The sequence below is a fragment of the Choloepus didactylus genome, chromosome 3, assembly GCF_015220235.1.
Source record: "Choloepus didactylus isolate mChoDid1 chromosome 3, mChoDid1.pri, whole genome shotgun sequence".
NCBI classification, from domain to species: domain Eukaryota; kingdom Metazoa; phylum Chordata; class Mammalia; order Pilosa; family Megalonychidae; genus Choloepus; species Choloepus didactylus.
In genome coordinates this window covers 89,374,526-89,392,099 of record NC_051309.1, presented here as the reverse complement: position 1 = coordinate 89,392,099, position 17,574 = coordinate 89,374,526, and the positions used below count along the sequence as shown (strand labels likewise).

General features: G+C 39.5%; 1 protein-coding gene across 3 annotated transcripts in view; it reads left to right on the top strand.

Annotated features, from left to right (window-relative positions):
* The first annotated feature begins 9,721 nt into the window (after window positions 1–9,721).
* COQ2 (coenzyme Q2, polyprenyltransferase) overlaps window positions 9,722–17,574 on the top strand; it is a 45,859-nt gene continuing 38,006 nt past the window's right edge. Inside the window, exon 1 of one of the 3 annotated variants that reach the window (XM_037830132.1) lies at window positions 9,722–10,020. In XM_037830132.1, the coding sequence (XP_037686060.1) occupies window positions 9,750–10,020 (271 nt within the window). In that variant the 5' untranslated portion in view covers window positions 9,722–9,749. The remainder of the gene's footprint in view (window positions 10,021–17,574) is intronic. The other 2 variants (XM_037830134.1, XM_037830133.1) reach the window with 2 other exon arrangements.

Genomic DNA, 17,574 nt, shown 5'->3' with positions numbered 1-17,574 from the left:
TTATACTACTCTTGATTTTACAGAGTCATGCATTAGAAAGTCCTGGAGCAATTTAGATACTTAAATAGTTAACAGTATTTTTTTAATCTTCTATTTTATTGTCATTAAATACTATAGGTTTTTATGACACCTTTGATCTATGTGAATTTGTTCTTTACCTATTTCCACATATTTGATGATGGTCCGCCAGTTTTTTGACTTGGTTTTTAGGTAGTGTTGTTAAATACAACTTACATATTTATTCAAATTCCCATAGACCCTTCAAAGGATGATAACAAATCTAGTTTATGTGATTCTGCAACACTCCAATAAGGCAAACATGCAAATTAAACAGAATTGTCCTAAGCACACTAAAAAAAAAAAAACCATTTTGTAAACCTAATAAATCATATACAAGTTTAGTAGATAAGAGTCTCTAAACATTTAAACATCTTAACAAACATTGATAAGAAAACCTATATAAATAGAACTTGCACAAAAATATCATTTCCATATCCCAAAGTTACAAATTTACTCCCCTAACCAAAGTTAACAGAATTACCAATTCAAGTCCACTACATTAGCTAAGGTAACAGATTCAGTTTTGACTACAGAGTCTGGAAACAGGATATAGAACCGCTAGTGTGTTGGGTCGGACCCCTCCTTCTTCTGCTTAGGGGTCAGGAGCGAGATTCTCCCAAAGCAGAGCCTGAGACAAGGGCCTGGGGTCAGGTTGTTTCCTGGGGAGGTGATCCCAGGAAGCAGGAGTGAGAGATCAGGGAGAGTGAGATGGAGAAAGGAAAAGCCAATATTTGAGTGTGTTATTGAGTTTCTGCTTCAGGCAATGGATCTCAGTTCCACCAGTACTGCTGAGAAGCATATGCAGTGCCTCCCAGAATTTTTCTTATTATTCTTATTTCTATCAGCTTATTTCTTCAGCTGTTATGGTTATAATAACAGCTTCAGATAGTGATAGTATCAACTATCATTTTGTAGTGACTTTATTGTCAATTACAACTTTCTAAAAGAACACCGACTTCACATAGAATTTTTTAAGGCATGAGGCAATTTTAGTTAATGCTTGCGCTATTTAAGCTTGAAGGTCACTTTTGCAACACCACAGTCCCATTTTGGGAGTCAAACAACATATTTTTTTAAGCCTAAGACACCTTCTCTAGTGCCCACCCCCAAAATCAGATGGCATACTGAAAGCTGTAAAGATCAAATACTATGATGAATGCGGAAGTACTTCAAAAATGTAAATCTACGCAAATGAAGGGGACACATAGGGTCAAATGTTATGGTTGGTTTAACATTTAAATAACTATTTGTGGGATGAATGAATTTATTCATCTTCTATGGATAATAGGTTTTTAAAAAGTAAAACAGAGTCATCCCTGCACCCAGAGATGACTGATGGGGAATCAGAGCTGTACAGGTCCTTTGAAAGATCAACTAGTCCCTGCTTTTTTCTGACCAGTTTGCAGCAGCTGAGTAGTATGTCCGAGAACATTCAGTGCCGGGGCGGTAGAGCCTACAGGGGACCCCTGAAAGGTGGGACTCCACTCTCTGTGGTTGTTCTATGTACTATAAATTAACAGAGTAGCATTTGGGTACCCACCTTTGCTCCTCGCATTTTAATTGACTGACATTCTGGGGGTCACATCCCCTCCGTGCAAGGCCAGCTTCAAGGGCATGCAACATTTGCAGTCTGCTCAGGGCTTGTGCTCAGAGGGCCTCATGTTTGATTTAATTCCTGCTATTGCCATCTTGAAATTCTTAATAACTTTTTAACAAGGGGCTTTGCATTCTTATTTTGCAATGCACCCCACAAATCATGTAGTCGCTCCTGCCTTTGGGCACTGGATAATGAATGAGTCTTCAAATCTGAAATTCAGATCTGCAAGTCCTCCCAGCATCTCTATTTTCTGCTAGATGTACTAAAATCTCACTCTCTACCAGTTTTTAAAACATGTATCTTTGTGGCTTTCTCCTCCCACTTTTTAAACTCTTTTGCCAAGGCACTGTATTTTATAGCATTCTTACAGCTTTTGTGAAAATCAGCTATATAATTGAGTAAAAACAAAACATACATAACGTTATTTCAGAAATCTAGCCCAAGGAAAAAGTGGGACTGAAAATTTACTTGCAAGGATAGTTGAGGGGGGGGCGGTATTTATAGTAGTTAAAAATTGAAAATCATCTAAAAGTCCCACAAGAGAAACACAGTACACCCATATGAGGGAATATTTTGTAGTCACTAACAGCAACTTTTGGAACAATATGTAATGACAGTGAGAATGCTCATAATATTTCAAGTGCAGAAAGCAGAGAAAACCTTCTGTATAAAGGCTACAATCAGCAGTCATAGAAAAGATTTAAATTCCTAAAATACAGCATATATCATGTGCTTAAAGATAGTGCCAGTCACAATTAAAAGTCAGATGTTCATGTTTCCAGTCTTGTTCCCTACACTACAGTCTAGCAAATATATGTATCTATTCCTACCATATGAAAGACACCATGCCAGCTGCTACCAGAGATTCAAATATGAGTAAGTCCAGCAGACACTTTTCAGTTCATATCTTACTTGAAGCATCTGATACTTCCTTTTCCGGAAACAATCTTCTGTCTTGGCTTCCATGACACCACTCACTCCTGGTTTTCCACTTGTCTCTCTGACTGTCTCTCTCTGTATCCTTACTTGGTTTCTGTTCCTCTGCCTGTCCTACACAATGAAATTTCTTGTGAGTCAATCCCCAACCCTTGTCTTGTCTCTCAACACATTCTTCCTGGATGAAATCAAGTATTTTAATACCTGAAGTTCCAGTAATAATCCATGATCTCTCCTACTCTCTGTTGACTTTTTAATATGCATCTTTATTAGTTTTATCCTGAATGTGCCCACAAGGTGTTCTAGATCAAAAACAGTTTATCATTATTCACTTAAAAAGCAAATACTGACTGTGTGTTTGCCCATATCCTGATTCTTACTCCTGGTGTGATGTGATGAAAACCAGGTCAAATGTCCTACACAAATAAACTTCAAAGTCCATATCTTAGGCGAGAAATGGGGGAAAATAGATATCCTCTGCTTATATAAAGGAGAAAAAAGCAGCTGCCTCCTCTGCCTCTTCTGAAAGGAGGGAGAAAAACCTTTGCATCTTGGAGAAGGGAAAGGATTCTGGGCTCTCACACTAACATTTTGGGATGTAAATAAAATCTTTCCAGGGACCACTTAGTCTTGTGTGCCTCTGACTTTTGCGTGGGCTAGAGATGTCTCCAAGCTCCTGGGAGTCTTGCTGCATGATGATACCTAGGGAGATAGTGTTCCAGGCTTCCTAATACCTTGGGATCATAATCTAAGATTCTTGTCTGGGCTATAACCATTTGGCCCTCTGTGATGGTTTGGAGCTGTTATATACCCCAGAAAGATCATATTCTTAAATTTAATCCATTTCTGTGGGCGTGAACCCATTGTAAGTTAGATCTTTTGGTGAATAGGGTCTTTTTTTAATTAAATTCAGTGTTAATGTGATATACTCACATACCATACAATCATCCATGGTGTACAATCAACTGTTCATAGTACCATCATATAGTTATGCATTCATTACCCCAATCCATTTTTTAACATTTTCCTTACACCAGAAAGAATAAGAATAAACAGTGAAAGTAAAAAAGAACACCCAAATCATCCCCCCATCCTATTTTTCATTTAGTTTTTGTCCCCATTTTTTCTATTCATCCATCAAAACACTGGATAAAGGGAGTGTGATCCACAAGGTTTTCACAATCACACTGTTACCCATTGTAAGCTACATCGTTGTACAATTGTCTCCAACAGTCAAGGCTACTGGGTTGGAGCTTGATAGCTTCAGGTATTCACTTCTAGGTATTCCAATACATTAAAAACTAAAAAGGGTTATCTATATAGTGCATAAGAATGTCCACCAGAGTGACCTCTCAACTCCATTTAAAATCTCTCAGCCAAAGAAACTTTATTTCATTTCATTTCACATCCCCCTTTTGGTCAAGAAGATGTTCACAATCCCATGATGCTGGGTCCAGATTCATCCCTGGGAGTCATATCCTGCATTGCCAGGGAGATTTACACCCCTGGGAGCCAGGTCCCACATGGGCGGGGAGAGCACTGAGTGGTGAATAGGGTCTTAACTTGAGATGCGACCCACCTCATTCAGGGTGGGTCTCAATCCTCTTACTGGAGTCCTTTATCAGAGGATAAAAGACAGAGAGAAGATGCAGAAAAAAAGCCCCAGAGAAGCTCAGAGAGAAAAACCAGAGAAGCTAAGAGAGACAGAAGCTACAAGAGAGAAACATGCAGAAGCTCAGAGAGGAAGCCACTGAAGCTAAAAGCTGGAAGCAACAAAAACCAGGAGAGAAGGGAGAGACCAGCAGACATGCACATGCCTTCCCATGTGACAGAGGAGCAGAGGATGTGAACATCTGTCTTCAGAGTCCAGGTATCATCCTGCTGATGGCTTGATTTGGACATTTTCATAGCCTTGGAATTGTAAACTTGTAAGTTAATAAATCCCCATTGTGAAAGCCAACCTATTTTTGGTATATTGCATTCTGCAGCTTCAGCAAACTGAAAACATTCTCTCAGGGAGATCAGAGAATTTTATTATCATTTTGGATCAGAGCAATTAACTAGACAAATTGGTTTCCCAGTGCATATAAAAGTTATGTTTACACCATACTGCAGTCTATTAAGTGTGCAATAGCATTATGTCTAAAGAGACTATGTAATTACCTTAATTTAAAAATATTTTATTGATGAAAAATGCTAACCATCATCTGAGCCTTCAGTGAGTAATAACCTTTTTCTGATGGGGGGTCTTGCCTCAATGTTGATGGCTGCTGACTCATTAGGGAGGTGGTTGCTGAAGGCTGGGGTGGCTGTAGCAATTTCTTAAAAGAAGACAACAATGAAGATTGCTGCATCTATTGACTCTTCCTTTCACAAAAGATATCTCAGTAGCATGTGCTGTTTGATAGCATTTTACTCACAGTAGAACATCTTCTAATATTGGAGACAATCTTCTCAAACTCTGCTGCTGCTTTACCAACTAAGTTGATGTAAAATTCTAAATCCTTTGTGGTCATTACAACAATGTTTGCAGCATCTTCACCAGGAGTAGATTCCATCTCAAGAAACTATTTTCTTTGCTCATCCATAGAAGCAACTCCTCATCTTTTCATGGTTTATCATAAGACTGCAGCATTGGTCATATCTTCAGGCTTCACTTCTTTTTTTTTAATTTTTAATTTTTATTTTGAAATAAATTCAAACATACAGTAACAGTTGCAAAAATAATACAAACCCCATACACAGAACTCCAGCATACCCCAACCCCCCTCCACCGATACCCCGATCTACCAACTTCAATATTTTGTCACTTTACCATTTCTTTCTTTCCCTCCCTCCCTCTCTCCCTATCTTTCATCCTTCATCTATTGCTCTGTCTTCTGAACATATGAGAGCAAGTTTCACACATCCTTGAATAAATAATATAATTCACATACACATTTCCTATGAACAAGAATATTCATTTATGTAATCACATTAAGTATAGTTAAGAAGTTCAAGAAATTTAACATTGATATAAAGCTTACAACCCATATTTCATTTTTTTCTTATGTTCTAATTGTGTCCTTTTGAGCCTTTTCTCCTCTATTCTTAGATCTCATCCAGGATCATCTATGGCATTTAATTGCCATTATCTATTCAGACTGTCTTTTTTTTCAATTGTGGAAGCATACATACAGCATAAATCTTCCCAATCCAACCCCTCCCAAGCATTCCACTTACTGGGATTAAACACATTCACAATGTTGCAATGCCATCACTTTCCCACCATCCATTACTAAAGATTTCCCTTCACCCCAAAAAGAAACCCTACACTCATTTCTTATAAACTCCCCATTGCCCCTCCTCCCACTTCTCATAACCCATACTCTACTTTTCATCTCTATGATCATATTCTCTGATACTTTCTTTGTGTTTACTGTGGGTCTTAAATTTAACATCTTAAGTCTATAACAATCTTGTTTTCTTTGATACCAACTTAACTTCAATAGGACACAAAAACTATGTTCCTATACTCCTCCATTCCCCCACCTTTATGTAGTCCTTTTCAATAATTACATATTTTACATTGAGTCCAAAACCACTGATTTATCATTACACTTTATGTATTTTAGATCCTGTAGGAAGTAAATAGTGGAGTTACAAATCAAAAATACAGTAGTATTGGTATTTATATTTACCATGTGATCTTTACTGGAAATCTTTATTTCTTCATGTGGTTTCAGTCATTTAGTGTCCCTTCCTTTCAGCCTGCACAATTCCCTTTAGCATTTCTTATAGGACTGCTCTACTGGTGATGAAGTCTCTCAGCTTTTGATTATCTGGGAATGTTTTCATCTCCCCCTCATTTTTAACCTCCAGGTGTTTGTGAATTTTTTAAGTCTCTGATGATTTTTGACTTCTATTTGTATTCCATTGTGGTCAGAGAATGTGCTTTGAATAATTTCAATTTTTTTAAATTTATGTTTTATGTCCCATCCTATGGTCTATTCTGGAGAAAGTTTCATAATCACTAGAGAAGAATGTGTATCCTGGTGATTTGAGATGTAATGTTCTATATATGTCTGTTAAATTTCTCTATATCTCTCTCTCCTTTCTTCATTTCTCTGTTGGTAGGGCTCCCTTTAGTATTGAAGTAGGGCAGGTCTTTTATTAGCAAAATCTCTCAGCATTTGTCTGTGAAAAATTTAAGCTCTCCCTCAAATTTGAAGGAAAGTTTTGCTGGATAAAGTATTCTTGGTTGGAAGTTTTTCTCTCTCAGAATTTTAAATATGTCATGCCACTGCCTTCTCGCCTCCATGGTGGCCGCTGAGTAGTCACTACTTAGTCTTATGTTGTTCCCTTTATATGTGGTGAAATGCTTTTCTCTTGCTGCTTTCAGAACTTACTCCTTCTCTTCAGTATTTGACAGTCTGATCAGAATATGTCTTGGAGTGGGCTTATTTGGATTTATTCTATTTGGAGTTCACTGGGCATTTATGCTTTGTGTATTTATATTGTGTAGAAGGTTTGGGAAGTTTTCCCCAACAATTTCTTTGAATACTCTTTCTGGACCTTTATCCTTCTCTTCCCCTTCTGGGACACCAATGAGTTCTATATTTGGATGTCTTATTTTAGCTATCATATCCCTGAGATCCATTTTGATTTTTTTTATTTTTCCCCCATTCTTTCTTTTGTTCTTCCATTTTCCATTCTGTGGTTCTCGAGGTCACTGAGTCATTGTTCAGCTCTCTCTAGTCTTGTACTGTGAATATCCAGAATCTTTTTAATTTGGTCAACAGTTTCGTTTATTTCCATAAGATCATCTATTTTTTTATTTACTCTTGCAATTTCTTCTTTATGCTCTTCTAGGGTCTTCTTCATGTCCTTTATATCCTGAGCCATGCTCTCATTGTTTGTCTTTAGTTCTTTGATTGATTGCTCCAAGTACTGTATCTCCTCTGATCTTTTGATTTGGGTGTTTCAGTTTGGGTTTTTTCATATGCTTTAAAATTTCTGCTGTTTTTGGGCTCTTGGCATTTGCTTTACTAGACTCTTTTATGATATGATGGATTATTCAGACACCAATCTCGAATTGGCAGATCTACAGCTTAGTGGCATACACTTTCTCTAACTAACCAGCAGGTGGCATCCACGAGTCACCTATTCCCCTCAAGTCAGTTCTCCCCAACTTTGTCTTTTTGGTGTGTGGGGGTCTGGTTCTTGTGGGGCCCAATTGGTGCACCAAGTTTGGGTGTGTTGTTGGTGCTGTCTGCCCTGAATGTGGGGCGTGTGTCTGAGTGGTTAGGGAGGCAGGGCAGCTTTACTAATCAAACCTCCCAGGTGTTCTAGGAGATTTAAGGCTGTTGCAAGAGTCTAAACCTTCATTTCAGCCTCGCCACAGATTGTCTCTGCTGCTGACCCACAAGTCCTTGCTATCGGCGTAGGGTCCCTGGGTTCTCCAACTGGGTTCTTCTTCCCAGCTGTGCCCTTCCAGGGCCTTTGCTGAGGGAAGGCTGTGATATGTCACAAGTGCATGCCATCCCTCAAGGGAAGCCCTGGGCCGCTGTGCCATGCAGGGTCATTCCCAGCCTGCTGCAAAGATGGCTGAATGGGGCATGTTAATTTCCCCCTTTTCACACAGCTCTGTCTTCCCAGCTCTGGGACAATTAGCTGTGGCTGCACAAAAGGCTATTGTCCATGCCCGATATTGTGGTGTGTGTGCGGTCTTGCTGGAAACACTTCCCATCACACTGGGTCCCTCGGCGCGGCTCTGGGTTGTGGCACCAGTGCCAGGCAGGAGTGTTCCCAGCCCGCCGGGAAGATGGCTGCAAGGGGTGTGGTTTTTTCCCCTTTTGGCTCTCCTCTGCCCTCCTCGCACCAAGACAACTAGCAGTGGGTGTGTGAAAGGCTATCTTCCACGCCACATATCGAGGTGTTCGCACAGCCCTTTCTTGCTGCACTTCACTGTGTGGTTCTCGCTGCCGTATCTACAGCAGCTTTTGGGTTTTTTGCAAAAATAACTAGTCCACCTCCAAACACCAACCCACAGTTTGGCTGCCAGACATTCAGCTGACTTACTCACTCATTTCAGAATGCTGACTCCCAGATTCACCAAGTATATGGTCCCTGTGGTTTTAGCAGACCTTGTCCAGCTGGTGCATTGCTGGAACTGGTGTTCTGGGTCACTTTCTAGCTTCTAGCTAGTATTTTTCACGGAGGTGTTTTTTTGCCCTGTCTCTCCTAGCCACCATCTTAGTTTCTCCCAGGCTCCACTTCTAATTCTGGTTCTCTTGCTATTTCCACCACATCTGCAGTTACTTCCTCCACTAAAGAACCCCTCATAGTCATCCATGAGAGTTGAAATCAACTTCTTCCAAACTCCCGTGAATATTGATATTGTGACCCCTTTCCATAAATCACAGATGTTCTTAATGGCATCTAAAATGGTGAACCCTTTCCAGAAGGTTATCAATTGACTTTGCCCAGATCCCGCAAAGGAATTACTTTGTGAAAATGAACCTCAAAATCTTCCAACAGGATTTATTTCTTTATAATATATGTATATATTGTATTTTGAGTATAAAAAATTAAACTATCATCTTTTTTTCCAAAGTGGGAAAAGTATTCACTATATTTTTTTGAACTCTAGATGGGATCTCAAAGAGGACACTGTGGTGCAAACCCCAGGCAACTGGAAATAGCATGCAGGTACAAAGGTATCATGGATGGGGTAAACCTGCATCTTGGTTTCCTGGAGTTCTGGGGGCAAAGTTTGGGAAAATAACGTAAGGTCAAAGGCCTTAAATGCCAAGCTGGGGATTTGCATCGAATTTGGTAAGTCACGGAGTGCCTCTAAGGTAAGCCGAGCAGAACGTGTTCACAGTTTACTTTCAGAATATGAATTTGGGGACAGCCCCAGCTAACCACCAGACATATGAGTCCGGCCACACTGGATCTCCCAGTGAACTGCGGTTAAGTATCGCGGGAATCTCTCACAGGAAAAAGTGACCACGGTAATGCCTATTTGACAAGCCACTCGAAAGGCCTGGAATACGTCCCTGCCCACTCTTGCCAGGAGCTAACAGGCCTCCCGCAGGCACCACTGCGCATGCCTGCCGAGGCTGCCGCCAGGGAGTTACGTCAGACCAGGGTCGGGCTACGCCCTACTAGCACCATGCTGGCCTCACGCGGCGCGGGACTCACGCCGGTACTGCGGGCCGTGACGCAGACTTGGCTGCGGGGCGATCGGGGCCATTCCCTGGCGCTGGAGCGCGCGGCTGGCGTGGCTGGCGCGCCCCGCGTTGGGGACTGGCGGCTCTCACCCTGGGCTACACCCGGGCCGATGCCGCGCGGCCGACCGCTCAGCGTAGCGGCGGCAGTGGTGGACTCGGCGCCCCGCCCTCTGCAGCCGTACCTGCGCCTCATGCGGTTGGACAAACCCATTGGTGAGTTCGGGGGTGCGCGGCGCGAGCGGCCCGGGGATTCGCGGACCAGGGCTCTGCGGAGCTGTCCGAGGTGACCCCGTGGGCGTAATGGAAATAAGAGAACCGGAAATCCTGGTCCTCACCGCCAGGCGCCTTATACCTTCGGGCGAGCCAGCTCGGGACACTGTAGACCGGGCTGTCTTAGGGGACCTGCGGGCTCTCACGCTGTCTGGATCCAGAGCGCCTCGAAGAGCGGAATAGATTCGCTCATTCCACAAATACTTGTTTAAATGGTGAATGAAGCGGAGCATTCCATTCGTGTTTCCCGTCGTTTGCGTAGATTTACAGTATTGAAGCACTTCCACGTTCATTATAATCTTTGATTCTCACCACAATCCAGTAATGCTCCCGAGGCAAACAACTGAGATGCTGAAGAAACTAAGGCTCCTCGCAGAGCCAGACCTGAAGAACCCAGTGTTTTTATGCTGAGGCCAAGGTCTTTTCCCTGCAACACCCTTAACATAAAGATTTAATTCATTTGAACACAGCGGGTGCAGTGCTTACAAACTGCCTTTCAGCTCACTGTCACTTCTTGAAGTCGGATTTCCCTCACCTTCCTGTCTACAGTAACACTTCCTCACTATCCTTTTGCTCTCCGTTTTTCTAAACATTCACCAGTAACTAACCTTTTGTACATATTGGTTGATTGACTTTCCAATACAATGTAAATTCCGCGAACATCAGACTTTTTAATCTAGTGCCAATAGCAGTGCCTAGCTAAAGCAGTGTTAAATGAAGCAGTAAATTCCTCCCACATTGCTTAGCCTTAGGGATCAACTACGGAAACTGCTTTCAAGGAGCTTCCAGTCTAATTTAAAAAGACTCTTTGTTGAGCTGGAAAAGTATGGGATCAAATGAGTGGTACAGATAGCAAGTGATGCCAGGAAAAAGAAATTACTGTGAATTTCCATTTCTGGAAAACGTTTCAAGAAGAACTTATACCTCAAAGGACAAGTAAGGGACTAGTATAAGAAATTTCAAGAAGAAATTATACCTCAAAGGACAAGTAGGGAAGTAATCTGTACCAGATGGGTATGGAAACTAGTGGGAGACAAGGCAAGATAAGCATGGGACTAAAGAAGAATGGACCATGGGGAGGAGTGATGGAGTCGTAACTCTGATTAATCTATATGGTTACGTTTGTCATTGCAGTGCATGGAATTACATTCAAATGCTTAGATATATTCACTCCACCTTTGCCCAGCCCAAACCCCCAAATTAGCTTTTGGTATCTGAATTCATGCACAAACCTATTTGGGATCAGAGCCCTAAGAATTACAACAAAATCAGCAACTAAAATATAAAAACAAATCAAATGGTAGGAAAGCACTGCCATCGTTAGCAGGGTTGCATGTGACCCCTTGCATTTGGGGGCCAGGTACAGATTGCTAAGCATAAATTCCCAAGCTCAGTTCTAATCCAAAGCCTGACTGTAATTCTCTTCTGGGGCCTGCATCACAGAGCTGCAGTGTAGACTTACAGGTATCCAAGATAAATCAACAGCTGCCGTTATTCCCAGTTTCATAATTAAACCTCTGGCTTCTACCTTAGTGGCTAGGGCACGTCACCAAAGAGCAAGAGGTTACAGAGGGATTATGAGTAAAAGTTCTGGAGCTAGACCCCTAAAATTTTTGTTTTTTTATTTTTTTCTTTCCTAAACTCCCAGGCTGGATTAACTCCTCCCTGCTACATGCACTAATACTTCTCCTGTTACAAAACTTACTATATTATAACTATCCTTTTACTTGTCAGTGAGCAAATAAAATCTCAGATATTACTGTAATCTACTTAAGGGCAATAATCTTGTTCTCACTTGGCATTCAATAAATATTTGATGAATTTATTGAATGAACAGGTAACTGGATGGAAATTTAAAGTAAACAAGTTGACGTGAAATATCACAATGTCAGATGTGAATAAATATGAGTTATGGAGTCAGCAATATGCCCTGAAGTTCAGAGTAAGTAAAAATCTCTGTGGCTGAAGTACTCAGGGGAGACTTTGTAGGAGTAGGACAAGAACTGCTCCTTGAAGGTTGGATACAACTGGGTACGGGGAGAGAGGACACTATTCCAGAAGCAGTGACAGAGAACACAGCTTGTTCAAGAGAAAGACAAGGTCAGTGAATAGACAAGGACTGTAGCGGAATTAGTGCCACAATATCAGGTTGGAATCTGATTAGGGAGTGTTTTGATGCCCAAGCTAAGGAGTCTGAGCTTTTTCCCTATAGATAATGGACCCCTTGGGTATGAATCTGTACTCTGCCCATTTGAGGGACCTTGTCAAGTTACTTCACTTTTCTGGGCCTTCATTTCTCATCTATAAAATGAAGATACTTATAATACTGACTTCACAGGGTTGTCATGAAAATTCATTAATATATGTTAAGAGCTTGGAACAGTGCCTGTAGTAAGTGCTTAAGAAATGTTATCCATTATTACTACAGAAGTAAGGACTGGAGAAGATTGTGTTAACAGTTATTATGAATGTTAAGAAGTTGCCAGCTTGCATGCTTTGGTTCTAAATAAGGTGAAGTTTGCAGGATTTTTCAGACAACTTATTAATAGAACTGTTTTATAATTCATACAACAAACATTTTTTGAGCCCCTACCATATGCCAGGAACAATATATTGACAGTAGTAGAATTCCAGGTTTGATTTTTTTTTAATCTCTTCTTTTATGAGGAATTTTATGTTCATTATTTTACTTTGGATCATTACCTTAAACCAAAGTGAGTTTCATTGTTTTTGAGAAGGGAGTACAGCTTCTTTCAAATGGTTCAGTCACCCTAAATTACTTCAGGAAGTTTCAGCAGGTGGCCCTCTTTCCACTAAATTGGCAGCGTAGTTTTGTTTTACTGCATTTATGAAGATAATGTGTAATTAGTGAATGAATCTTAGACTCAATTTGCATAGATTCTTTGATCTGCTCATAGCTTCTTGGAACTTGCTTATTTTTTTTTCACCTCTCCAGAGAGTTCTTCCTTCATCTACGATAAACATTTCTTTCTTAAGCCTATTTATCTCCTCTCCCTGCCACCTCCACGTCTTTCTTCATGAAAGAGAGTGTAATGAAAGGTAGAAAACCATTATGTTGACAATCAGAAGGGGCAAGAGAGCAATAGGCACTTAAGTGTATATAGAGATGTAGGTACATAACATGATAGCATTGGACTTAACACCATAAACCAGCCAGGCTGCTTGGGTGTGGCCTTGGGCAGATTACTTACTAACTATACCTCAGCTTCTCTATTTGTAAAATGGTTATAATAAAAACAGTGCCTATCTCATAGTTTTGTTGTGCATATCAAAGTTTTTATGAAAGCACTTGGCACATAGTATTTATCACTGTTGTTGTTGTCATCACCATCATCATCAATGTCATCTTTTTATAACAACAACTCTGCAAAGTAAATGTTCTTTTCCCTCCCTTATAGAAGAGGAAACTGAGCCTTAAAGTTTAAGGGACTTGTCCAGTGTCACTCAGCTTACAAGTGGCAGATACGGAACCGCGTCTTCTGACTTTCTCCTCCACAGGAACCTTCCTTATTTGAAGGGGAACTCTACAGAGGCTTATCAATAAGTGAATATGGTATTTATACTACAGACTTACGGCCAAGAAAATTTTGTTCCTGAACAAATGTTATAGGTGGTGACACATCTTTCTCTCCAGAATCCTTCTCTTTTTAATGGAATCTTCAGTTCTAATTGCTTTGAAGTGATGTTCTTTTTTCTCGAGCCCAGCAGGACAGGATCAGCTACTCCTCTGTCCTTGTGAGCTGTACTGGTAGCTCCAGAGAAAAAGAAATAGTAGTTGACCTCATTATGTTTTACTTAACCTCTCTGTGCATCTATTTCATCATTTGTGAAATAAGGATAGTGTTAGTGCCACTTTATGAGAGTGTTGTTGAGGACTAGATGAATTTATATATATAAAACCATTTAGAACAGTGCTGACATTTAGTGAACACTCAATAAGTGTTAGCTATTGTTATTGTTTTAGATGGAGCATAGAAAATATGAGTCTGTCCATGACAGCCTGAATTTAGGTCTGCACTGGCCTTCTCTCAAGTTTTCTAGCCTCCCCTTGCTTTTTTCTGCTTGTGGAGTTTAAGCTCCCTTTGCAAACCCCTGCTTGACATCCTCCCCAACTCATCACCAATTAAGTTGGGTGTTCCTGTTTTATGCCATTGTAGGACCTCTATTTACACTGTTGTTGAAAATTAATCTACTTTATTGTTATTGCTTGTTTAACTGTGTTTCTTCCTTTTGATTTATAAGCTAGGTAAAGGCAGAGACCAGCTCTTTCTTAGTCACCGTTGTATTCCCAGTTCCTGGCACAGAATATATACTTTATAAATATTTGTGAATAAGCAAAGCTTAAACTTAATGAAACTTAAACATGATTATAGAGACTTTTTTCCATTTTGACCATTTGACTATTTTTCTATAGAACCTGATCTTTCTTTAGCCTCATATTCTTTTTTCTCTTATATTCCTAAATAGGGAAAGAAAGCTCAGAATTTACCTAATAGGCACAATATCCAATCAATAGTTGGAAGACTTTCTTTTGGAAGTAGAACATCTATTAAAGTTTATATGTGAAGTCACTATCCATATAATCAATTTGATTTTAGCTTAATTTCATCTAGTTTATGGGCTAAACACCAAGAATTAATCCCATTTATGCATGCAGTTGTAAGGTATTCAGTACAAAATAACAGAAAATCTAAGATTATAAGCCCCCCACCAAAGACCATTTTAGTTTATTGTACTAACAACAGTAAAGAAAGTTTTTATTAACTTTTTTTGAGTAGGTAATATGTGTACATGGTACAAATTTTGGAAGGTACAATGGTATAGAGTGAAAAGTCTCCTAACCCTGTCCCCTAGCCACCCAGTTACCCTCCCAGAAGAATTATTATTATCAGTTTCTAATGTATCCTTCTTTAAGTGCATATATTAAAATTCAAATATATGTATATCTTTATCTGTAACAATTTCTATATCTTTCCCCCATTCCCCAACACAAATGGTAACTGTTACACAGGCTGTTTTATTCTTAGCTTTTTATCAATTAACAATATTCTTTGCAGATCACTCCATATTAGTACATGTATAGAGAATTGGCTGTTAAAAATTTTTTTATTTAATTTTTTTTTAATTAGAGAAGTTGTAGGTTTACAGAAGTATCATGTAAAAATTATAGCATTTCCAAATACCCCCTATTGTTGAATCTTTGTATTTGTGTAGTACCTTTGTTACAATTGATGAAAGAATATGAAAATTGTACTATTTACTATAGTCCATAGTTTACATTGTGTGTATTTTTCCCCTATTCCACCCTATTATTAACATCTTGTATTAGTATAGTATATTTGTTTTAATTCATGAAAGAATATTTTTATACTTGTACTATTAACTACAGTCTATCAATTACAATAGGGTTCACTGTGTTATACAGCTTTATGTTTTATCTTTTAGTTTTTAATTCTAGTAACATATATGGAAACTAAAATTTTGTCTTTTAACCTCATTCACATATGTAATTCAGTGTTGTTAATTATACTCACAATAATGTGTTGCCATCACCACCATCCATATCTAAAACTTTATAATTAACCTAAGTAGAAATTCTGTACAAATTCAGCATTAACTCCTCATTCTCTACCCCCAACCCAGCCCCTGGTAATATATATTCTAGATCCTAACTCCATGAGTTTGCTTATTCTGATTATTTCATATCAGTGAGATCATACAATATTTGTCCTGTTTTGTCTGGCTTATGTCACTCAACATAATGTCTTCAAGGTTCATCCATGTTGTCGAATGTATCAGGACTCCATTCCTTTTTACAGCTGAATAATATTCCATTGTTTGTATATACCACATTTTGCCTATCCATACATCACTTGATGGACACTTGTATTGCTTCCATCTTTTGGCAATGGTGAATAATGCTGCTATGAACATCAGTGTGAAGATACCTGTTTGAGTCCCTGCTTTCAATTACTTTGAGTATTTACCTAGTACAGGGATTGCCAGGTCATATGGTAGTTCTATGTTTAGCTTTCTGAGGAACTGCCAAACTGTCTTCCACAGTGCCTGCACCACTGAACTTCTCCACAATCAATGAATGAGTGTTCCTATTTCTCTACATCCTCTCCAATGTATGTTCAAGTCTTTTGCACATTTTAAAAATTGGGTTGTTTATCTCTTTATTGTTGAGTTGCAGGATTTCTTTATACATTCTGGATATTAAACTGTTATCAGGTATATGGTTTCCAAATATTTCCTCCCACTGGGTTGGTGTTTTTTGTTTGTTTGTTTGTTTGTTTGTTTGTTTTTTATAATGTGCTGAATTATATTGTTTGATGCTTTTCTTTTTTTTTTTATCTTCATTTTATTGAGGTATATTCACATACCATGCAGTCATATAAAACATATCGTACATTCGATTGTTCACAGTACCATTACATAGTTGTACATTCATCACCTAAATCAATCCCTGACACCTTCATTAGCACACACACAAAAATAACAAGAATAATAATTAAAGTGAAAAAGAGCAATTGAAGTAAAAAAGAACACTGGGTACCTTTGTCTGTTTGTTTGTTTGTTTCCTTCCCCTATTTTTCTACTCATCCATCCATAAACTAGACAAAGTGGAGTGTGGTCCTTATGGCTTTCCCAATCCCATTGTCACCCCTCATAAGCTACATTTTTATACAATTGTCTTCGAGATTCATGGGTTCTGGGTTATAGTTTGATAGCTTCAAGTATCCACCACCAGCTACCCCAGTTCTTTAGAACCTAAAAAGGGTTGTCTAAATTGTGCATAAGAGTGCCCACCAGAGTGACCTCTTGGATCCTTTTGGAATCTCTCTGCCACTGAAGCTTATGTCATTTCCTTTCACATCCCCCTTTTGGGCAAGAAGATGTTCTCCGTCCCACGATGCCATGTCTACATTCCTCCCCGGGAGTCATATTCCACATTGCCAGGGAGATTCACTCCCCTGGGTGTCTGATCCCACGTAGGGGGGAGGGCAGTGATTTCACCTTTCAAGTTGGCTTAGCTAGAGAGAGAGGGCCACATCTGAGCAACAAAGAGGCATTCGGGAGGAGGCTCTTAGGCACAATTACAGGGAGGCCTAGTCTCTCCTTTGAAGCAACCGTCTTCCCAAGGGTAAAACCTATGGTAGAGGGCTCAACCCATCAAACCACCAGTCCCCTATGTCTGTGGTCATGTTAGCAACCGTGGAGGTGGGGTAGGCCAATACCCCTGCATTCTCCACAGGCTCCTCAAGGGGGCACTACATATTTTTTTCCTTGTTGTTTTTTTTGTTTTGTTTTGTTTTTAACTTATTTTTTCTTTTTTAAATCAACTGTATGGGAAAAAAAAATTAAAAAAAAAAAACGAAACAAAACAAAAATACAATAAAAGAACATTTCAAAGAGACCATAACAAGGGAGTAAGAAAAAGACAACTAACCTAAGATAACTGCTTTACTTCCA